Here is a 23,338-nt window from a genome sequence, read left to right as displayed (position 1 = left end):
TTTAAAATGCTAATTCAAAGAACATGACGCTTCTAAGTGGCCTAACATGGTGAATCCTTACCAATCGCATCGCCCCATGGACAAATATTCTCATCAAAAAAAACAAAAAATCCCTCTTTCATTTGGAAAAAGCATCCTCAAAGGATGGGCTACGTGCTCTAAAGGTATTTTCTGGCAACCAAGCCAAAACTCAAATCTTAACATTTGAGACACACGTTGGATCCCTAATTCTCCTATATTGAGAAATTGTATCTTAAGGTCAAAAATATCATTCATAATGGTAATTAAAAATTTTCTGATCTCCTTCGAATTGCCAACTACCATTGTTAATAACATAAAAGCCATCCCACAACCTCTCAATCAAGGCAACTCTGACAAGCCCTTATGGAGCCTGAACAACAATGGGGCATTCACCGCTAAAACATGCTATCAATTGATTAATGATATACCCCCAGTGGAACTTGACTTCAACTGGATAGGGAAGTTACACTGCCCCAATAAAATTATATTCTTCCTATGGCAATGTCTCAATGATAGAATTCCTTGTCGTCAATATCTCTGTCGTATAGATTTAAATATTGATCCTCAATGCACTATTTGCCATAGAGATGATGAAAACATTACACATATTTTTCTAAAATGCCCCTATGTTAGAGAAATATGAAAGTCATTTGACATCAACATCAATAGTATTCTTGGTAGTAACCATTGGCTTCTCAATTTAAGGTACTTAAATCCTACATTAAAAATGAATATTATTAAATGGGTTGATATACTCCCTTTCATCTTATGGGGTATTTAATTTGGATTTCCAGAAACAAAAACAACTCAAACAAAACAAATTTCCCACCCTTACTAAAAACCATAATAGAGCATGCTCCGGAATTCCTCTTGCTAAACTCCACAAGTGCACCTCTCCAAAGCAAAATGTCGGTCAAAATAAGCTGGCATGCACCACATAAAAATTGATATAAACTTAATATGGAGCATACAAAAATTGTGCTACGAATTCAGGAATAGGAGGAGTCTTCAGAGATCACACAGGTAATTGGATCATTGGCTTCCAAAAACAAGATACTGCCATTTCTCCTATACATGCTGAATTGCAAGCAATATACGAGGGGCTCCAAATTGCCACAAATTTCAAACTTTTTCCCCTTGAGGTGGAAACAAATTCAACAGCGGCTATCAATGCAATACATCAAGACCATATAGCTTTTTCTAACATTGTTTATGCATACAGACCATTAAAGCACCAGCAGAAGGACCTCCTGCTTCGACATAATTTCCACGAAGGCAATCAAGTGGTGTATCTACTAGCTAAAGACGCCACCAAAAAAGACTTTAAGCCGTTTAGTTCGGACAGGCCAAGGCTCCATGCAACTCCACCTCTTTTTGTGAAGCTACAATTGACGACGGAACAAAATCGAAACTGTCTTTTTGAAAAATCTGTAGCAACTACGTCTTGTAATATGCTTGGAACTTTAGGTAATCAAAATATTTCTTGTGATATTCCACCAATGAGTGGGAACTTTTCATCTACTTGTAACAAGCTAAAAGACTTCTAGTTATTATAATAAATATTCCGTAACTATCAAAAAAGAAGGATCCAGGTAAATAATTAGGAAGTAGGTGTTTATGTGATTGGTTAGAAATGATATATATTTCATAGAGTTTGCTAAAATCGCGTATACATTACTACTAGATGGGTCAGATTTCTAATTAATAATTAATGGGAACAAAACAATTCGGCAACATGAAATATTATTTGATTTAGAAGTTCCAATTCTTTTCCTCACCGTTCTCTATGTTATAAATACACGTATTAATCATAACATGAAATACACTTCAAGAAGGATACATAGACAAGTCGATCATCATTTTAATTTTGTGTTGAAGTTTCATGCTTATATAATATTCTTTCCATTCAGTTTTACTTATCCACTGTATTAGAAATCTAGTTTCACTTTTACTTGTCCATTATACTAAATTAAGAGAAAGACAATCTTTTTTTTTCTTTTTCCTGTTTTACCCTTATCATTAACTACTCATTCCGCAAATTATTTTTCAAGACTTTTTGGAAATACTATCATTATTATGGTAAAATTATAAAATATATATTTTATTTATTGTTTCTTAAAGGACGTGAAAAGTAAAAATGAACAGAAAGAGCAGTAAATACAGATAACAACAATCAAGTCCATTATTCTCCAATAGTAGAAGTAAAACATCAAATTAAATATTATCAGCACTTGAAGGAAAGGCCTTCAGAATATCTTCATCTTGTGGTTCTTCACCCCATTTATTTATGGTTACGAATCAGTTCCATAGTATCAAAAGGCTTAAACTGCAGAGGATGAAGCAATGAGCTCTTCTAGTGTTCCTATCTTCATTGGATGTGAAAATTGCCCAAGTGAATATCTTGATTCATTTCCACTCATTGTAACTTTATGTGTAACAGCATGTACTCTATCGTTGCTCCATTCCTTAGCCAATAAAAACCCAAATTTTTGCATGATCAAGTTAAACAGCATAATTAGCGTTTACAATCTACTCCACTCATTTTATTTTATATGATACTCTTTCCATTTTTAGTATATTAAAAAGAATGACATCATTTTTATCTTGAAACTCTTTCAGCTTCTCATTCCTCAAACTTTAGAAAGAAATTCACATTGATTAATTTGATTAATGCTTTATAGTTGACATACCTGCAATCTGATAAATAATAAAAAGTAATAGGCTACTATGAGGTAATATATATATATATATATATCAAAATAAAATTTCATTATTTTAACTTGTTTGTTGTAATGCTTGAGGACTTCAGAATAATAAATTTTTATAAAAATTTATTCCATGTTTTTCATTCCCTTTTTTTAGAGAATAGACAGCTTAGTGATTAGAGGGAAAAAAGAGAATATAAAATACAAGTTTTATTATGACAAAAAAAATAAAAATTAATATTAGAATATAAATTAAGTATTAGTCATCATCAATCACATTGACAAAATAATTCTTTTCCTATTTTATGCATATCTTATAATTTTTTACTATAGATAGTTAATATTCCTTCAAGAAAATTACCATAGAATTAATATATACTATTAATTTTAAATTGGGCCATTGCTTCATTTGTTTGGCCCTTGAGCCGGCACTGATCCCTATAGCCATTAAAATATTTTGATATGTTTAAGAGCATAATTTCCGTGCGTACTTTTGGTATATGAGACAAAAAGTGTTTTTTGCTTCTTAAACTTCTTATATGCCTAGTCAAACGACAAAAAATATTTTTCTCTTCTTATGCTCAGTACGCGTCTAGTCAAATATTATCATATAAAATGAAACAGAAGGAGTGACAGATAAATTAAAGTTTCATAGATAGGGAAAAATATATAGGACTAACCTTAAGTGCATCACCTGCGATAACAATAAAGGATGAAGGAGGAAATTCAACAGAAATCCAATGACCATCCTTTGTTTCGATCTCCAAACCATTTACTTGATTTTGATGGAGTATAGTAATGAAGCCCTTGTCACAATGAGGTGGAAGACCAATGTTAGGCCCATCGGACTTTGGAACTCCATATTTCATGACACGAACAAGGTTACCCTTAGATTTAACACACAATTCATGATGTTTCTCCACACCATAACTTGCAAACATCGTTTTAGTCACCATGTTGTCTAGTTCCATCAATTGCTTTGAATGGGAATGAAGTAGTCCACTATTCACACAAAGGCCAATGGAAAAACAAAATTAAGAATATTAAAGGAGAAAAAAAAAGAAGAGAAATTGAGGAGGGAAGGTAACGATATACCGTTACTAGTCTTTGGCCAAGTTTCTAAAATCAACTTATTTTGGAAAGTATCTTTTTTGAAAATGACTTTTGGTGACAAGAAATGTGTTTAAGTTGACTACTTATTTTGAAAAATACTTTTGAATAACAATTAATGTTTGATCAAACTTTTAAAAAGTATTTCTAAGTGTATTTTTCTCAAAAATACTTTTCAAAAAGTAATTTTAGGGAGAAACTATTTTTTTCTGTTTCTCAAAAACTGATTATGCTTCTACTCAAAAATACTCTTTTCTTCTAAAAACTTGGCCAAACACCTTAACTATGGGGAAAAAAATACTTTTGACCCAAAAGAAACTTGATCAAATAGGCTATAACTGTATTTTTCACAAAAATACTTTTCAAAAAAATACTTTTGGGAATAAGCTATTTTTTCTGCTTCAAAAAATGTTTCTGACCAAAAATCTTGGGAAAAAAATACTTTTGACAAAAAAAAGTATTTTTGGCCAAAAGAAACTTGGCCAAATAGGCTATAAGGATCGTAAAAAACCTCCTTGATGTGCAAACCAAAATTTAGTGGGCGTTTGGACATAAGAATTGTAAAATTTCAAAAAAAGTGAAATTGTTTTTCAAGTGAAAATAGTTGTGTTTGGACATGAATATAATTTTGGGTTGTTTTGAAGTTTTGTGAGTGATCTGAGTGAAAATTTTGAAAAACAGTTTTTTGGAGTTTTTCAAATTTTTGAAAAATTTCAAAATTCATTTTCAAGTGAAAATTTAAAATTTAATGGCCAAACCTTAATTTCAAAAAAAGTGATTTTTTTAAAATGTCCTAACGGGCTCTAATTTAGTATGAGGAAAAGAAATCTTAATTCAGAAATCATACCAAAAATGAGTATTTCCAGAGGGCCACATGACATTTGTGAAGCTTTGAACTGATTCAAGATTGACGGCATTCTCAATTCCCATGCTTTCATAAAGAGGCCGAGTGTCGGATTCTGGTCCAATATAACCAAAATTAGGAATTGTCGAAGTGTTTTTAGCTTTTGTTTCCACAGGTAAATCAAACAACTTCTCCACTGCCTGGAAAACTTGTTTACATAGCTCCATTGAAATTTCTTCATAGATTGCTAAGAAACAGCCATAGATTTCGAAAGCTTTTCGAACATCTTGGCATGTTGAAACCCAACAACTTGAACTTGGGCTCATGTTTTCTTGGCTAAATCTGATAACAGGAATGACTCTTTGGGATTCCATGGTTATTAAGTGGTCCACAACTAAGACTTTAGAGATGTATATTAGGACTGTAGGAGGTAGCTATCTGAATCATATATACTACATCTCATTAATACTGATATATAGCAAGACGACTAATATTTTTTTTCCCAGTGATTTACATCAATTATTGTCTTTATCTTTGGCCGGCAATCTTTTACATAATAAAATTTCTAATGTCAATAATGACTTGAAAAATTTGAATAATTTTTCATGTGATGCTCTCGTCATTTATTTTTGGTTTTTTGCTTATTTCTCTTGGATTGAACATTGGATCATTCATGTCGATTGATTCCTTAAGACAGTCCATAGATATATGTGTATCTTATGGTGAATCAGCTATTGCTGTTAATCCAAAGGTCACAAATATCTAATGTAAAGGAAACAAATTCTGCAGAACATGATCCGACCAAATTTCACTCAACTCGCCTATTTGACACTCTTATCCCAAGGTTTGATTCTAGTTTGGGCTTCTTCGACGGCCTACTTACCCAATCTTTTGTTTTTTCTCAGACCAACTCTACATTTTGGGTAGATTCTTATTGATGTTTCACGTTATAATCCATATTTCATAATTTGTCCATATCAAAACTATCAAAAAGAAAAAAAAAATATTTTTGAGGAAGAAGAAAAGATCAAAGTAAGAGAATGTTGAGTATATTGGGTCCCAGCTATTTATATTAAGTATATAGTTAGTTGTAACCACTTAGAGTTAGTTAGTTGTACAAATATAATTAGAGTAGTTTACTAGCTTTTGTACTAGTATTCAATAACATAACGAGCTTTCTTTCGGACTTTCTCTCATTCTTCCACCTTCTAGAACTTACAGTTCTGCCATAGCTGAAACTTCTCAACAGAGAACTCTCTTTCAGATCACCAGTATTAACAAGAGAAGAGAAAGTAAATTATATGCTAAGAAAAGAAAGAATTTTATTTTCCGAAAGAATGCAAGTAAACTCGAAAAAGAAAAAGTGGCTCATTTGACCAGTCATGAGATTTCAACTAAAGGGTTTGTAAGCGATGTTTCACGCGATTTTCTGAATATTGGGACTACTTACTGTTAAAACTTAAAAGTATTATTATACAGTAGTAATTTTTTGAATAATAATAATAATAATAATAATAATAATAATAATTATAACAACAACAACAACAACAACAACAATAATAATAATAATAATAATAATATAATAATAATCTTAACAGTATATCGTGTATTCGTAGTGCAAATATTATAAGTTGATATGTCGGGAGAACAACAATAGTTATATGATAATTATAAAGGTCTATGAATTATAGGGGGAGGTTTTAATGAAATAACTCATGCAACTGATAAATTTGGTGGCCTACAAATTAACAATTCACGCTCTAATAAATTTTTAGATTGTATAAACTACTGCTACCTTACTGATTTAGGTTATAAAGGAAACCGATACACTTGGACAAATGGTCGGCATAATAAATATAATATTTTTGAACGTATTAATCGTATTATAGCAAATTATGAATGGCTAAGTCAATACCCTGAGGCACTTGTCATACATCTTCCACGTACTCATTCCGATCACTGTCCCCTTCTACTAGAATTACAACGCTGTCCATTACCTCGGCAATTTTTTTTTAGATTTGAAACAATTTGGACTACACACCCTACTTTCCCATCTATAGTTAAACAAGCCTGGCATGATAACTTACTGTTGCTACCAACAATTAATCATTTCACTGACCTAGTCCAAGAATGGGATAAATCGAGTACATTTGGTAATATTTTTAAACGTAAAAGGAAAATCTTGGCTCGATTAGGTGGTCTCCAATCATCTATAAACTATCCTAATAGCACTTTATTACACAATCTGGAACATCAATTAAGGATGAAATTCAATCATCTACTCAAGCTTGAGGAGGACTTTTGGATATTAAAGTCTCGTATTAATTGGTTAAATGATGGCGATGCAAATACTAATTTTTTCCATCTCACAACTCTAAATCGTCGAAGACATAATCGTATAACTGCGATGCAAGATCAAGGGGGAAATTGGATAATTGACCCACATATCATTAAGAATAATATTATAAATTATTACCAAAATCTTTTCACAACATAACAAACTGCTTCTACTATAAAAAATACAATACAACCCTCTAATGTATTAACTCATCAGGATCAATTTTGCTTAACTAAACCCTTACAAGATTATGAAATTATTAATGCAGCTCACTCCTTTAAACCTTTTAAAGCTCCTGGACCAGATGGTCTACACCCTTTCTTCCATAAAAAATATTGGGACACCATAGGCAACTCCGTCAAATATTTTTGTCACAAAGTTTTTCTTGACCATCAAATCAACCCTACCATTAATACTACACTCATTTGCCTAATTCATAAAAATAGGCATGCTTCTTCCATATCTCAATATCGACCCATCAGTCTTTGTAATATTATTTACAAGATCATCACAAAAATAATCGTAAATCGACTAAAACCTATTCTGGAACACATTATTCATCCAACTCAATCTAGTGTCCAGAAAAATAGAAGATCTGCAGATAATGCTCTTATTGTCTAGGAAATCATTACCAAATTCCAAAAAATGAAGGGTAACAATTTAAATATGTTTCTCAAGTTGGATCTTAAAAAGGCCTTCGGCAAATTAGAATGGTCGTTCATACATAATACCTTAATCACCTTAAATTTTCCCCCAACTTTTACTAAATTAATTAATTATGTCTTGCATAACAACTACTTCAACTTCAATTCTTATTAATGGAAACCCTACGGAATATTTCACACCCACGAGAGGCATAAGACATGGAGACCCTTTATCACCTTATCTGTTTATCCTCTGCCTTGAAATGCTTTTGCGAAAAATAAATACAGCAGTTGATTACCATACTTAACTACCACTCTCCCTTGCTAAAAAGGGACCTCAGCTATCTCATTTATTTTTTGCTGACGATATTATTCTCACAGCAAAAATTACAACCAACACTTGTCAATCAATTGTTAATACTATTACTCACTTTACACATCACTCTGGACAAACTATCAACTTTGATAAATCAAAAAAAAAATTCTCAAAAAATTGCACAACCACTACAAGAACATTGTACTACAACTCTTCCACATGAATGAAGGGAAAAGTTTTGCACTATGGCATCTTTGGATTATAAGGAACAAGAACACTTTAGATCATCAAAGAATTCCTTTAAATATTCCTTTTATACTAAATATGGCAACTGAATATTATTTTTTAACGAATCAAAAATTAAAAAACAAATCTGTAACACCTCTATACATAAAATTGCATCCACCAAATGCTACTATCTATAAACTAAACATTGATGGGTCTTGCTCATCTACCCAGCAAAATATGGTATTGGTGGAGTTTTTCGAAACTACCAAGGCAACTGGATCATGAGATTTGCAGGTAAATCCAATCCAGGCGCAAATGTTCAGACAGAACTCCTTGCACTACTCATGGGATTGAAACTTGTTGTGCAACAATATCTCAACCCCATCATCATTGAGACAGATGCACATGCAATCATCGGTATGTTTAACTCAACTACTATGCACTACACTAATCTCATTAACGATTGCAGGTTATTACTCCTACAGCTGGATAGCCCTCCTATACAATACATCTACAAAGGGCAAAATTGTGTTGCAGATAGTTTAGCCAAACATGAAGTCATGCATGCACAGGAGAGCTGCATACTTTGTGGGAGACCATCATCTTTTGCAGAGCCTTCTTACCACCAAGATCATATCGACACGCTACAAAGGAGGTTCGTTACAATCAACTCCAGTAACTCAACACAACCGCTCTTTGCTCTAACTACTTTGTGTAATAGTATTGTTCTATCTAGTACTAATAGTAGTGTTCTATCTAGTACTAACTATCTTTCTTGTAATGATTCCCATACGGGGGTCTTTGTAGTAAACTCTAGCTTAGTAACTATGATGCCTCTTATGTATCTTGTAAACTGTTCTCATGTACCTGGTTAATTCCCTATAATATAAGTACATCTTTTCGACAAAAAAAGAAGAAGAACAACAACATTTTAGCAATGAAAAATAAGAAGACAAACACAACACATTTATAGAATTAACATTTGAACAATGACTAGTGGTGCAGCTAGTTGGTGCATTACCCTCTTTGCCCCCTCCCCCGCGCATAAAAAAATCTAAAAAATAATATCAGTAAAAAGAAAGAAAAAAACAAAAGGAAGTGTGAAAAGTGAAAAGACTGCTTTCGTTTTATTTATACTTTCACACAAACAAGCCACAAGAATCAATCATAATATATTAAAATCTGCAACACTCTTAAAGCATGCACTAGTTTTTATAATTTGTCATGCCAGAAGTTCTCTTAACACAATTATACCAACCTTTCTCCAACTACAGATTTAGCTCTCCATTTATATTTGATGCAATAACATGTTTGAAACAATCTCATACTAAGATTTCATCAGACAACAGCAAATCTCAAGTCACATTCTCTTAGCTTCCATATTTTATCCAATATGTCACAGAACGGCAAGAACATTAATGGTGCATCCAAGTACTTTTTTCAGCCGTCGACGCGCCTTCCTACTCCAGGAAAAGCCACCATTCTTGCCATGGGCAAAGCCTTCCCTGCACAACTTGTCCCTCAGGATTGCTTGGTTGAAGGCTACATTCGCGATACCAACTGTCAAGATTTGGCTATTAAGGAGAAGTTAGAGCGCCTTTGTAAGCAAAAATTTACTTCCATTAATTATTGTTTCATGCTTATAATCCTGACCTTTTTCATGAATTTAACTTGTATATACTAACAATATAAAGACTTTTTACACTATCAACGTATTTTAACATGCTGTAGGTAAAAAGTCTAATTTTCCACATTACAAGTCCAACTTTTGTTGGACACCTGTAGTTATTTTTGATGATATGATTGTGTGAAAAACTCTTTTGACTGTCAGTGTATATAAGTTAAACTTTTTAAAACATTTCTAGTGACTTTTCCATGTTTTTCTGTAGGTAAAACTACTACTGTGAAGACCAGATATACAGTGATGTCAAAAGAAATTTTGGACAAGTATCCAGAACTAGCAACTGAAGGCACACCAACAATCAAACAAAGGCTAGAAATTGCAAATCCAGCAGTTGTGGAAATGGCAAAACAAGCAAGCCAAGCTTGCATTAAGGAATGGGGAAGATCAGCAGAGGAAATCACACACATTGTGTATGTTTCCTCCAGCGAAATACGTTTACCAGGAGGTGATCTTTACCTTGCAACTGAGCTTGGATTGAGGAATGACATTGGACGCGTAATGCTGTATTTTTTGGGTTGCTATGGTGGTGTCACAGGCCTTAGAGTTGCCAAAGATATAGCTGAAAATAATCCAGGGAGCAGAGTTCTATTGACAACTTCTGAGACCACAATTCTTGGTTTTAGGCCACCAAATAATGCTAGACCATATGATCTTGTTGGTGCTGCACTTTTCGGTGATGGAGCTGCTGCTGTTATAATTGGAACTGAACCAATTATGGGAAAAGAATCTCCTTTCATGGAATTGAATTTTGCAACTCAACAATTCTTGCCAGGGACAAATAATGTGATCGATGGGCGACTTACTGAAGAAGGGATAAACTTCAAATTAGGAAGGGACCTGCCTGAGAAAATTCAGGACAACATTGAGGAATTTTGCAAGAAAATTATAGCTAAGGCTGATTTGAGGGAAGCTAAGTACAATGACTTGTTCTGGGCTGTTCATCCAGGCGGACCGGCTATACTTAACAGATTGGAGAACACACTGAAGTTACAAAGTGAGAAACTGGATTGTAGCAGAAGGGCATTGATGGATTATGGAAATGTGAGTAGCAATACTATATTCTATGTGATGGAGTATATGAGGGAAGAGTTGAAGAATAAGAAAAATGGTGGTGAAGAATGGGGACTTGCTTTAGCATTTGGCCCTGGCATCACTTTTGAAGGCATTCTCCTTAGGAGTCTCTAAATGTCATGTTATGATATTAGGTTGTTCATTTTCTTTGTACTGTCCTTAGACAGAACAAAATTGTTTCACTGTTTTTTTCCTTTCCTAAATACGAAGGTAAAATAAGAGACATGAGTTCACAACTCATGCAATTTTAGTTAAAGTTACTGGAACTATGGAAGAATGTCATATGATAAATGAAAGAAAATTAATGGAGAAATGATTTAAATTTATCCACTAATGGTGTGAACATGCTTGTTTATGCATTCAGCATAATCTTACTAGCTCTCACATGTTACTCACCTATTTCTATCCTAGGATACCATATGATATTTAATATATGTGTTAAATACTACTAGCCATCAACATATAAAAACAAACCAAGTAATGGACATATACATCTTTATTCTTTTGGATGTGGTATTCAATCAGAAAAAAAATTAATTTGGCCAAAAAATTAAAGTAAAAAGGATTTATTTACCCTTTTAGGAAAAAAGTCTATATCAAAACTCAAAAATGTTTTTTTGGATCAAGATCCATTTTGAGAAATAGATTGATTTTCAAGACTAGTCCAAAAACAGCTGCTATGGGCCCCAGCCCAAATACCTAGGGCGGTGCCCAATCTTTAGGAAGAAATTCAAAAATAGCCGGATTTACAACTTATCGTTTAAAAATAGTCCAGTTTCAAAAGTAATCGAAATTTAGCCACTTTTCATGTAAAGATAAATTTGAGCGAAAATATTGTTCAAAACCCGGAAAATACGCCACTATATTATACTGGAGTTCCAGCATAAGTACACTAGAACTCCAGCATAATATACTGGAGTTTGGAGCACCGGTGCTCCAGTCTTCAATATATTATACTTGAGTCATCAAAGTATATCGGTCCAGCATAATATGCTAGAGTTCATACAGAGTACACCGAACTCCAGTATATTATGCTGGATCGGTTTCTATTGCAGCAAAATAGTGGCTATTTTTCATTGTCTTCATAAATGCTGGCTATTTTTGAATAACCAGTCCCAAAATTGGCTATACCGTGCTATTTTTACCAATCTTTATTCCGCTAATCCTAACCGTCAACCGTCATTTTTTCCCCGACAACCGTCATTTTCTTTCACATTTAATCGGTAATCCTTCGTACGTAAGTTTGGGTACGACGTCGTTCTTGTGATTTCTTAGTCGTCTTCCTCTTCTCCATGAAGTGTCCGTTAACTTTGGCATTGCTTTGCAATTAAGCAATTTACCCTTTCTCCATCATTCTCGAACCTCCTCTTTATAATTTTTATTTTGTTGGCAAAAACAATTATTTTTGTTCCCAGAATCTTAAAATTACCTAAGCATAATTCAATCTCTTTTGCAGATTAAAGGTACATGCTTTTTGTTAATATACTCTGAATTTTCGTTTTTTAAGTATTGTTTGATGTATTTCAAATTTTTAATCTCACATCCTAATTTTAAGATTTTGTTCATTGAAGATGTGTTTTCATGTATTTTACTTAAATTTTGTTGATAACTTTTATTTATTTGTTTGCTTTATTAGCAGTGGATGATATGGACAGACGTAACAACACAACTCAGGAGTCGAGTGACCCCTTTGCGGTAAGGTTCCTCTGCCTATGATTACTAATTTATGAAATTAAATAAAAACAATAGAAAATCCATCTTGAATGCTGGGAACCAGTTTCATTTATGCTGAAAACAAATAGGGAAATTTAAATATCCAAGGATGTACATTTTGAATTACTCGTCTAGTTTGATCGAAGCAAACTTTAGTGCTAGGAAGATCTTTATGAATTTGCCATGATTTTGCTTACATAAAACAGTGCTATAATTTTGCCTCTGGGTAGGGATAGAAGCTTTAGATATTTTCAATGTCATTCGAAGCTCTCCCTGTGTGAGATATTCACCACGAATTATATACTAGAGTAATGAAGTTTAGAGACAAAATATATACCATTTGAATTGCAGAGCTCTATACTGTACTTCAACACTTTGACCTTTGCCTTAAAGTTGTCTTCCATCCATAAAGGCATAGAATATGCGTTGGTCATTTTCCCTAAGCATCCAGCACGTATTTCACAATACCTGAAAATTCTCCCATTTCATTTTTAGTCTGGCATCCCAGGCTTGTCCCGTATGATAAATCTTTTTTCAAAATTTGGCTTGTTTTGTTTTCAAACGAGAGTGTTTTTCCCACTGAAAACTAATAGTTTAAGAAGACTTATCCATGAATACTAATAGTTGTTATAGCTTTCTTTGTACATTCAAGTAGTTTCTGCTTTTAACATTATATTTAGGTCACTGTAATTCAGATTGCTTTTCAGTTGAAATTTAGAGTTTGTTTTTTTGTGTGGCAGTGAATTGTAATGTGTTGATTTGACATCTTTCAACTTCAAATAACATATTACTTGTGGCATTCCTTTCCTCTTCTCTCTATTAGTTGAAGAGTGCATTAGTTGGGGTTGGCTGCATTGTCAACTAATGTGATCGTTTGGTTACGAGCCCATCCGCTTGAAAGTCCTCTATATTTGTAGTACCAGGATCGTTGGAGCTGTCACCTACAAGGACTGGTTCATGGACAGAGTTACTAAATTTTCGTGATTTTTCTTCGAGTTATCTTAAGTCCGAGTTTTTTCATTTTTTGACATGGTGACATATTAAAACTATCTGCATTAAGCATGGACAGGATTCCCCGTTGATCTTGTCAAATTATTGAATCATAATTTAGTGGATTGTCCACTTTATAAATCTTTACGTTTTTCCTCTAGTAGTGGCTATATAAGAAAATTAAGTGGGAGGGCTAGTTCTCAGGTAGCCATAGCCCACAGAACCAAGCATCTGAGACTCGGAGCACTTCTCTTTGTTCGGTAGCACTTAGCTAGAACCTCACTCTTGACCTCCTTCTGTTTTCACAAATCTGGCTTAAAATCACATGCAGTTCTGGAATTTGACAGAGCAGCTGAGCACAGTGAAAATAGTTAGGTACGAATTTGAGGCTTCAATTAATGGAAACTTAAGACTGAGGTGGGAGAAAGTAGAAAGTGGGAAGCATTTTGTTGAATGAAATGTCTCATTCTTGAACTTTTGATTTCGATCTGTTACGTGGAAAAACCTTTGCCTTGTGAATGGACATTCCTGTCGTTTCTGCTCAATATTAATATAAGCTTGTATTAACTTGCTTCTATCGGGAAAGCATTAGAAGATTGTTGGCGATGAGGAATGACTTTCAGGCATTGCATTTTGTATTTCATGCTTGATGAGAGATGGTAACCAGGAGTTAGAGGAAGCTGAATGACACTTCCTAGGTTAGTGTAAGTGCTGAATGGAATTGAAGTAAAGTACATGGAAGTCGTGAGTTAAGGCTGAACCAAATGTACCTGTTGGGAAAATTATAGTGACTGAAGTACTTGGAATTAATTGCCTAGAAAAGAAGTTGTGAATATGTGAACTGAAGGTGAAGGATCCAATATATTAAGTAAATATATTGTGTAGTTACTTATCCAAAAAAGAGGAGACTACATTGTGTTTATCCTAAATGGTTGTTAACCTACTGACATCTTGTTGTTGCACTCACACTCTCTATTTTTCGCCCTGGTTTGGATTAGCCTCCACTCTCCAGTAATTTATGCAGATCCACTAGCTGACTGCTTAGGGGTTGTGGGCTGTGACGAAAATAGTTCCTGATACTAGGAGTGTGAATTGCAATCTTCAACTATCATTATGCAGTGTGACTTATGGCCAGTCCTGTATATCCAAATCCTTGTGTTGACATGAAATTACGTCAGACAAGATTTATAACCAGAAAGAAAAAAACTGTGGTGCAGGACTGGGTGGTTAAGAATACCTATATTGCCCACATCTCCTCTCCAGTACCAAATCCACATATCTACTCACATCAAGACTCAGGTGGTTTCAGGCGGCCTATATAGTGTAAAAGGTCGGCCCATTATCATCCATAACTGCATTTGGCATTTCTGCTTTTTCCGTCATGTTGCTCCAGGAAGTTCATGTCTCTGTTTGCTTGGAAAGGTCACTACCATTTTGTGCAGATTTGGTCTCTGTTCAGATATCAACTTTTTGTCCAAGAACTAAGGGCTAAAGTTATCAACTTCTATCAGATATCCTTGTGTTTCATCTTTTAAAGTGTACATGTCTATTGATAATCCTCTACCTACTGTTCTGAATCATTTGGTCCCTAACCTCTGAAAACATTTCTTGTCTTTTATCATTTGCCTAATGTTGTCTCCTTTTTCGGCCAGGCGAATGACAGTTCTTTGAGAAGCAATAGGGGTATCCCTCAGCTACTTACTTCTGTCCCAGCTCTCAATGATGCTGCTTCCTATCTTGCTGATACAACATCATTATTTACTCGCTGTTTCATGGATTTTTCTGGTGAGCTTCATGAACTTTTTCATGTGTTCCTTCTCTCCCCCCGTAGTAAATTTTTTATTCCCCCAATTTGTTGGTTAATGATGATTGGCTGAGATTGGTCCCTACGTGATTTTTGATGCATTAAGATTTTATATGCTCCATGAATAGTCGAATTTCTACCTTTTGAAGTCTTCTATTTTATTGTTTTAGAGTATTAAAAAAATTTCCTTCCGAATTTCTTGCCAATTGTACCCAAGTAATATCTTCCAGGTTAGACTTCTGATGATAAATTATGTGGCAAAAGCTAATGGAAGATGTTGATTTCCTTAATGTAAGATGTCTATTGTCTACCATGATCAAAAGCAAAGCTAGTTTTAATCCTTTAGGTGAGGGATACAATAACTATCCTGTTCTTTTGTTTGCATGCTTGGATTATATTTGTTTTAAATTGAAGCCATGTATCTTAGTGCCACTGAATTTTAGGTTTTGAGGCTCTGGAAAATTGTGAATTGAGATTTTAGACGCTTCCTTCCGTTTTTCCTTTCCCCCTTCTCTTTGAGATGCAATTTGGTCATAAATGTCAATGACATGATATTTAACTCCTGAATTCTGGCGCCAGCAAATTTCTTTTCTCCTAGAATTTGATATGAACTCTAGTTATGGATTTGCAATTTAGTGCTTGTATGATGTGTTTTCTACTTCCAGCTGTAGCAGAACCTGCCTCCAGAGGCTTAGGAGGCCAAGAGATGGTTACATTTGGTTCTGCAGAAAGTAGAGGATCCCCCGCCTTCAGTGGTGTTTCTTCAAGTGGAAGTCATTTAGCTGTTTGTAACTCATCTCAGCCATCTGTTGATGCTCCGCTTCTCCATGAAGGATTAAGTAGAACCTTATCTAGAGAGTCTTCTCAAAGTGGTAGTGCAACAAGGAACTCAGAGGATCTATCTGACAGTTCCTGTGCACAGGTTCAATCAACGCAGGCCAGCCCAAATGGCATTTCTATTTTCCAAGGGTATGATTATCTGAATGGATACAAGTTTGGCATGTTAAATGCCAGATCATATGCTTGTTAGACATAATCATGTATGTATAATCATCTGCACATGGATAACTGAAACTACATAGAAATTGCTGGTTTCCGTAAAACTCACTCTATTTCTTTTTCTACTGATTTTGTAAAAACAATTGATGTTTGTGGTACTACCGGTTGGTATAACTCGTGCTCTTATTGAAGTACCTTTCCTCATGGTTTTTGCATTTTATTTTTAGCCTTATAGAGAAGGTGAGAAGGACAGTTCGTGGGTCAGCTGATGATATTGGATGGCTACAGCGTGCTTCACATATGCCTCCTGTCGAAGATCAAACTGATAGATTTGTGGAAATCCTTGACGATATTAGGTACAAACACCATATGTACAAATTGACTGCGACTGTCTACTCGAATACAAGTTGACCTTGTTCGGATCTTTTTTGTCAGGCATGGACTACATAAATTACCAAATTCAATGGTTTACTTGTTAGTACCAGGTAAAAGCACCCTTCCTCCTATCAGTAGCGATAGTAAACAACCAAAATGGTTAATATTTGAAACTAGATCAGCCTCATAGAATTTATGGAAAGCACACTAGTTGTGCCAAAAGTCTCTCTCATCAGTACAATTATGTGGATTATTTTCCCTCATTTCCCTGCACGTGTCTTTGACCACTGTTGGACAAACTAGATCAGCCTCATAGAATTTAAAGCACATTAGTTGTGCCAAAAGTCTCTCATCAGTACAATTATGTGGATTATTTTCCCTCATTTCCCTGCACGTGTCTTTGACCACTGTTGGACCATGCTATATCCGTGATCTTTTTAATTATTAGTTATTAGGGGATGCTGGAAAAATGATCTTATCATTCAAGAAGTCTTGAATTTATGAGCAAGCTAATCATCTTTAGTAGCATATTTCCTGATAATTGCTAGTCGTCTCTTCTCTGTGCAGGTCTCTTTAGCAATCATGGACCACTTTACTTTGTTAATACAAAAACAAGCTTTTCAAAACTGGGACTCACTTGTCATATAGCCAAAATTCATAGTGAGGTATCTCTCTTGTTTGTAAACCATATGTGCAGTTTATTGTTTTATCTCTTACCATCGAACATGACATATGCAGGCCTCTGTGGAAAAGAATGCTAGAGAAATAAAGGATTACATTGAAGAAGTTTATTGGGGCTCCAATAAACGTGTCTTACTTCTTGGACACAGTAAAGGTGGAGTAGATGCAGCAGCTGCTCTGTCCATGTATTGGTCTGATTTGAAAGATAAGGTTGCAGGGCTGGTTTTAGCGCAAAGTCCCTATGGTGGAAGTCCAATTGCTTCAGACATTCTGCGAGAAGGACAGCTTGGTGATTATGTAAACATCCGCAAGATTATGGAGATTCTCATCTGTAAAGTAATCAAGGTATATCCACCAGTAATTGCTTATTTGTTATTGATGTGCATTGTTTTTCTAGTGTGGGATGAAAAAAGAGTGTGGGATGGGATTGTCTTGTTTTCTGTTCCAATGGAGTACAAGCAATTGAAATTTCTGTCATGCTTAAAATCATCAATAGCTCTAGGGAAATTCTCTGTTTCACGTTGTGGGTCAACTTGTACAAATAAGAGATAAGAGTAATACAAGATTCCCATGATACGTATTTCTGACAAGGATTGCGTATGGCTTTGTTCTTGGCGATAAAAAGAAAGAGATTAAAGGTAAAGATTGTGGTCAAGAAAAGTTCAAACTTGGAGTTGACAAGTTACCCATTAGTAGAGGTATTAGTGGGTGCGTAGTTATTTATTAAAGACATCTACTGAAGTTAGGTCATCAAACTACGAAAGGTGATAAAGCATTAAGGAGTCGTTTGGTAGGATGTATTAGATAAAATAATGCATGCATTAGCTTTGGGTATTAATAGTACCTTGTTTTGTACATTTTTTGAACATATGCATTAGTTATACACCCTATTTGGTATTATCCTATGCATAACTAATGCATAGGAAACCATGGTATTAACAATACAATGGGTTTTGATACATGCATTAACTTAGGGGTCGTTTGGTTGGAAAGAAGTTATTCCGGGATTAATTATCCCGGGATTAGTTATTCCACCTTTCCATGGGGATAAAAACCACTACAATCCCGAGATAATTAATCTCGGGATTAATTATACCGCAGTTTTCTACCAACAAAACATGGGATAAACTCTTCTTAAATTAGTCCCGGGTAATTATTCCTTATCCCTCATACCAAAGGGGCCCTTAGAGACAAAATTACCCTTCAAAATTTATGCTTGATTAAAATATGATATTATATTAATGCAAGTTTGACACTGAAATTGCTCCCGCTATTTATATCTATGCCCCGCCAATTTTTTCATTATAAATTTATAAATTTTGACTCTACATTGGATTGGTTATAAGGGTATTTTTGTAAACAAACAATTCTTTTAGAAATTGTGCAATGCTTTAATTCTTCAAATCAAACAATCGATAAGAAATATGTCAGCATAACTAATGTCAGCATAACTAATGTCATCATAACTAATGTCATCATAACTAATACTAGCATTACTAGTACACCATATTCAGCATTATTCTTATGCACCCTACCAAACGACCCCTAAGTCACTTATGGTGTCCTAGAGACTCCCATAGCCTTGCAGTTTTTCTTTACCCTTCCTGTTATTAGGAGTGGATTAGAGAGAGAGAGAGGGTATGGAAAAATAATCTGTTTTCATAGATGAGAAGTTGGAAGGCATTTCAATATATTCATTATCTTAGTTCCTTTCAGGAAAGTGCTGTTTAAACCTGTATTGGGAGAGAAATTATGTAGAGTACTGTTAGGGTATTTTGGTGAGAATGTATCAGTGAGCTCTTGTTTTCTTTTCCTTTCTGAAAAGATAATACCAGCCAGAGCAAGGTTCCTGTGTGGACTTTACCTTACTAATCCCGGCGAGGGAGGTGTAAAAGAGGAGATATATTTGAAGTATTATTTTACAGTTTCAAATTGAACCAACCTGAATTTGTAAAACTAAAGAATTCTCGATAATTTGTAAAACTAAAGAATTCTCATCAAGATTTGGTCATATTCTGGGATCTCTCACTTATTATTTATGATGGATTAGTAGCTTCATGCATAAGGGCACATTGTTTCAAGACACTATGGCCTAGTTGTTATAGATGGTTTCTGCTTGAATATGGTTATGTTACGACTATGAATAGTTATTTTTTAACCATATATATTGCTCCAAGCATTGACTCAAAACTGATCTAATGCTACTTGTAAATTTCTTGGAGGTTAAGCTTGAAACGACTAGTACTTTAATCATCTATAAACTGAAAAACATGCCTTCTCTCTTTTTTGGATTTATGACTTAATTATGCCAATTAGAGTATGACCTTCTCCAATAAGTTGGGGAAAGCACATTGTGTGGTCCAACACGCTTAGATTGGGTGACTGGATGTAATGGTTGTGGAAATGATAGACTCTCATCCCTGTTTTTAGAGAACGATTTGTACATGAGCTAGGAGATGCCCTATGGAAGTTTCAGAAATTGAATATCATGATTAATATCTTGCTTAAGATATTAAGATTCCGATTAATGGTCTGAATCTGGAACTTATAAGATTATAATTGTCTAGTACTACTCTGTTCACTGCCTTAATATATTGGGTTGGATGCTCAGATCCATTCACATTGTGTCCGAATCAAACTTGGCAAGCTCATTTTTATGATTCTTCTCTCTCTCTATTATAGTTCTGTAGGTTTCTTTTCTATATTCAGCACTTCTGAGTCACTAAGTTACTCTCGGTTAACTTTTATCCCGTTGAGATTACTCTTTGTATCTGCTATACAGGTCTAGTGGTCAGTTGTCTCTCTCTACTCCAGGTCTCTTTGTTAGCCTTTCAAGCAACTCTTACTTCCACCAAGAAAATTCTTTCTTCATAAAAAAATCTTTCAAGTCCCCGTGTAAACTTTAGAACCAGGTCACACGTATGTGAGTGTGTTAGATAATATATCACATGTCCCTCATCAGGTGTAGTAGAATCCCAAACGGGTTTACAATAGTACTATGCTACTCCACCACTGCCTTTTTTAGACTGGATGATCAGATTCTGTCACATCAAAATTTACATTTTGAGCAAATGGGTGTAGTTCGAGTTGTCCTGAAACATGCCTATCCCTTGTCTTGGATGTTCTTTGCATGTTGTTTGCTTTTATGCTGCTCATACACAACAAAGCGAAATAAACTCCGATAGATGCCATATTCCATTTGTCCGATGCATGTTATGTTTCTTTCAGAGCTTTCTGTTTACTCTTAGGGTATTCTAATATCCGCAACTGTTTTGAAGGGTGACATGCAAGCTTTGGGAGATTTAACTTATGAGAGGAGGAAGGAGTTCTTGAGCAAATACCACTTGCCAAAGGAGCTTCCTGTTGTTTCCTTCCAAACGGAGGCCAGCATTTCTCCAGCGGTCTTGGCCACATTATCCCGTGTGGCGCACGCAGAAATGCCAACTTTTTCTACTGCCCAGCCTGCTACGTTTCCGGTGGTGATGCCTCTTGGTGCTGTGATGGCGGCATGTGCCCAGCTTCTTCAGATCAGGTATGGTGAGAAGAGTGACGGGCTTGTCACTTGTCGTGACGCAGAAGTCCCTGGGTCTGTGGTTGTTAGGCCAAAACGGAAATTAGACCATGCTTGGATGGTATATTCATCATTAAACGATGACCCGATGGAGGCTGATGCATCTCAAGTTTGTGAAGCTCTTCTAATTTTACTAGTAGAAGTAGGACAGAGGAAAAGACATGAAATATCTAACAAAGATGAATGAAGCGTATACAAGAACGTACTCCTCATCTGGAGATTGATGCTTAACCTGTCATCACAATTACCAATTTCAGTTTAGATGTTCAGTGAATAGAACATAGAAAATTATCCAATGCGCCCCCCCCCCCCCGGGTTTTAAATCGGAAAAAAAGGAAGAAATGTGGTTGGAAAAAGAAGTGTCCGAATAAGAAAATTTCTGCAATATATGATGTGTATACGCTTCCCCTGGAATGATCTGTGCGGCTGTTAGGCATATTAGACAAAAGAATGGTCTTTACGGATTGGTCCTTGTGTGTCGCCACGTACCTAGGTTTGAATTCCTTCTGGAGATAAGCAACCATCTTCCCTTTAAGATAGGGGTTAGGGAGGTGAAGTTGAAGTGGGAGTCTTCTGCAAGGGAGTTGCGGGCTGGGCTCGAAGGTTCTAGGGCAGCAAGTTAGTTTTCAATCTTTTGTTGTGTAACTATGTGCAGGGAGTTTGTATTCCGATGTGCATATTTACTTCTATCTCTAATAAGTTCTCATGTTTCTTCGTTTTTGCCTTTTCCTCTTGTTTCTGTATCCTATATTCAATATCTTGAATTTTCTTTTCAGCTATAAACTTTTCAGTATAAAATTTGGGAGCAAGAGTATAGCAATTTCAGATTTCTATCCATTAGAAATCTGTACTCCTTTCTAAATAGTTCTCCAAGCAAAACCAGTCTTGAATATCTCAAAATCCAAAGCAGGAAGAGCTTAATAAAAAAGGTGATCGGATTGTTCACTAGGGTTTTTTGAGTATTAACATGTTCAAGCTTTAGACATGAGATACACACCTAAAAAAAGATCGTAACTAAACCTAGATTACTGGAACTCTTGATTCATTCCACCAAAGGAACTTCTAAAAAGAAAAACTATAAATCAAAGACTAACACAATAGCTAAAAACTTATACTTTCAAAAGTTGGACTTCCATAACTCAAATTTTGGTCTATAACTAACTCGTAGTCTTGTTATATGAAACTCAAACATCATAATCAGAACAAATGTCACGCCCCAAATCTGGCCTGGATGTAATACGGCATCCAGTGCCTGATTACATGCGACCGAGCGAACCAATTGGTTGACTGAATCAACATGTGGTATCATAATATATTGAATGCGGAAGATAAGCTAATACATGATGATATACAGAAAGTCCGAATGATATAAATCAAGTGCGGAAACATTAATATAATTCTGAAACATATATGTACCAAATATTTCTTAATATGAAAAACATGCGACACTATCTAATTGTTACTCTTATGTGTAGTCTATGAAGACTCTAATGAAGTACTGAAAACACTAACTGTTTGTAAATATTGAAAGACTGTGAAGTAATGATAATGCCCCGAAAAAATTGGGGCTCACCAAGTAGTTGGTACGAGAATCCTAGAGCTCTGAATAATCAACCTGTAAATCATTACCTGCATCGGGAGATACAGGCCTCGGGCGAAAGGGACGTCACTATATTTGAATTGCACTGGTTTATAAAGCAACTGAAAGAAAGAACTATAAATGATGAAACTGAAACTGAATTGATAACTAATAACTGAATGATAACTGGCAAATGATAACTAATAACTGAACTAAACAAAGGAAGTAAGGATATGAATACTCCCTCTTCTGAATGATGAACTACCTGTTTATCTGAATAAATAAACTGCGGCCTCAGGCCCAATATATATGTGCACAAGTTGCGGTCTCGGGCCCAAGTATACGTTTACATAACTGCGGCCTCAGGCCCAAAGATGCATAAAGTATAAACTGCGGCCTCAGGCCCAAAGATGCATAAAGCATAAACTGCGGCCTTAGGCCCAACTATAGGTGTTCAACATTCAGGGATTTAAAAACAGGAACTGAGAATCATACTGTAATACATTATACTGAACCATACTTAGTTACAGGATACTTGAATGCTGAATAGAACTAGACAGAGACATGTATTCATGAACTGATTATGAAAATTAAAACTTTAACTGTTTATGACATGCTGAGTAATCTAGACTGAGACTCATGGGCATCAAACACAAGTCTATATT

The 23,338-nt window shown here is 35.0% G+C and overlaps 3 protein-coding genes across 4 annotated transcripts; 2 read left to right on the top strand and 1 right to left on the bottom strand.

The window, feature by feature from the left end:
• Positions 1 to 2,179: 2,179 nt before the first annotated feature.
• On the bottom strand, positions 2,180 to 5,136 carry LOC104233645 (probable 2-oxoglutarate-dependent dioxygenase AOP1.2). The gene is made up of 3 exons (XM_009787071.2): positions 4,684 to 5,136; positions 3,407 to 3,728; positions 2,180 to 2,486 (listed from the first exon to the last, which is right to left on the bottom strand). The coding sequence occupies exons 1-3, from the start codon at positions 5,052 to 5,054 to the stop codon at positions 2,343 to 2,345; spliced, it is 837 nt and encodes a 278-aa protein (XP_009785373.1). The 5' UTR covers positions 5,055 to 5,136; the 3' UTR covers positions 2,180 to 2,342.
• Positions 5,137 to 8,276: 3,140 nt separating this feature from the next.
• On the top strand, positions 8,277 to 11,295 carry LOC104233646 (type III polyketide synthase A). The gene is made up of 2 exons (XM_009787072.2): positions 8,277 to 9,807; positions 10,096 to 11,295. Exons 1-2 carry the CDS (start codon positions 9,600 to 9,602, stop codon positions 11,073 to 11,075), a joined length of 1,188 nt encoding a protein of 395 aa, XP_009785374.1. The 5' UTR covers positions 8,277 to 9,599; the 3' UTR covers positions 11,076 to 11,295.
• Positions 11,296 to 12,263: 968 nt separating this feature from the next.
• Positions 12,264 to 21,812, top strand: LOC104233647 (uncharacterized). 2 transcript variants are annotated; one of them, XM_009787073.2, is made up of 9 exons: positions 12,264 to 12,424; positions 12,601 to 12,656; positions 15,317 to 15,449; positions 16,134 to 16,437; positions 16,695 to 16,823; positions 16,903 to 16,952; positions 17,410 to 17,507; positions 17,581 to 17,868; positions 20,802 to 21,812. In XM_009787073.2, exons 2-9 carry the CDS (start codon positions 12,609 to 12,611, stop codon positions 21,279 to 21,281), a joined length of 1,530 nt encoding a protein of 509 aa, XP_009785375.1. In that variant the 5' UTR covers positions 12,264 to 12,424; positions 12,601 to 12,608; the 3' UTR covers positions 21,282 to 21,812. The 2 variants fall into 2 exon arrangements, with proteins under 2 accessions (XP_009785375.1, XP_009785376.1); XM_009787074.2 differs by having other exon boundaries at positions 12,337 to 12,424; positions 12,598 to 12,656.
• Positions 21,813 to 23,338: the final 1,526 nt, after the last annotated feature.

Source organism: Nicotiana sylvestris, chromosome 1 (genome assembly GCF_000393655.2).
Source record: "Nicotiana sylvestris chromosome 1, ASM39365v2, whole genome shotgun sequence".
In the NCBI taxonomy this organism is placed as follows: domain Eukaryota; kingdom Viridiplantae; phylum Streptophyta; class Magnoliopsida; order Solanales; family Solanaceae; genus Nicotiana; species Nicotiana sylvestris.
Note: the sequence above shows the minus strand (reverse complement) of the source record. Positions and strands in the feature narration are given on the sequence as shown.

Bases quoted from the DNA above. Each gene is read 5' to 3' on its own strand.
- LOC104233645 (XM_009787071.2), bottom strand. From the start codon at position 5,054: ATGGAATCCCAAAGAGTCATTCCTGTTATCAGATTTAGCCAAGAAAAC. The intron at 3,729-4,683 runs GTATGATTTCTG...TTGTGTGAATAG, and splicing joins TCTGGAAATACTCATTTTTG to TGGACTACTTCATTCCCATT. The intron at 2,487-3,406 runs GTTAGTCCTATA...TTATTGGCTAAG, and splicing joins TCGCAGGTGATGCACTTAAG to GAATGGAGCAACGATAGAGT.
- LOC104233646 (XM_009787072.2), top strand. From the start codon at position 9,600: ATGTCACAGAACGGCAAGAACATTAATGGTGCATCCAAGTACTTTTTT. The intron at 9,808-10,095 runs GTAAGCAAAAAT...GTTTTTCTGTAG, and splicing joins GGAGAAGTTAGAGCGCCTTT to GTAAAACTACTACTGTGAAG.
- LOC104233647 (XM_009787073.2), top strand. From the start codon at position 12,609: ATGGACAGACGTAACAACACAACTCAGGAGTCGAGTGACCCCTTTGCG. The intron at 16,438-16,694 runs GTATGATTATCT...TTTTATTTTTAG, and splicing joins GGCATTTCTATTTTCCAAGG to CCTTATAGAGAAGGTGAGAA. The intron at 17,508-17,580 runs GTATCTCTCTTG...TGACATATGCAG, and splicing joins TAGCCAAAATTCATAGTGAG to GCCTCTGTGGAAAAGAATGC.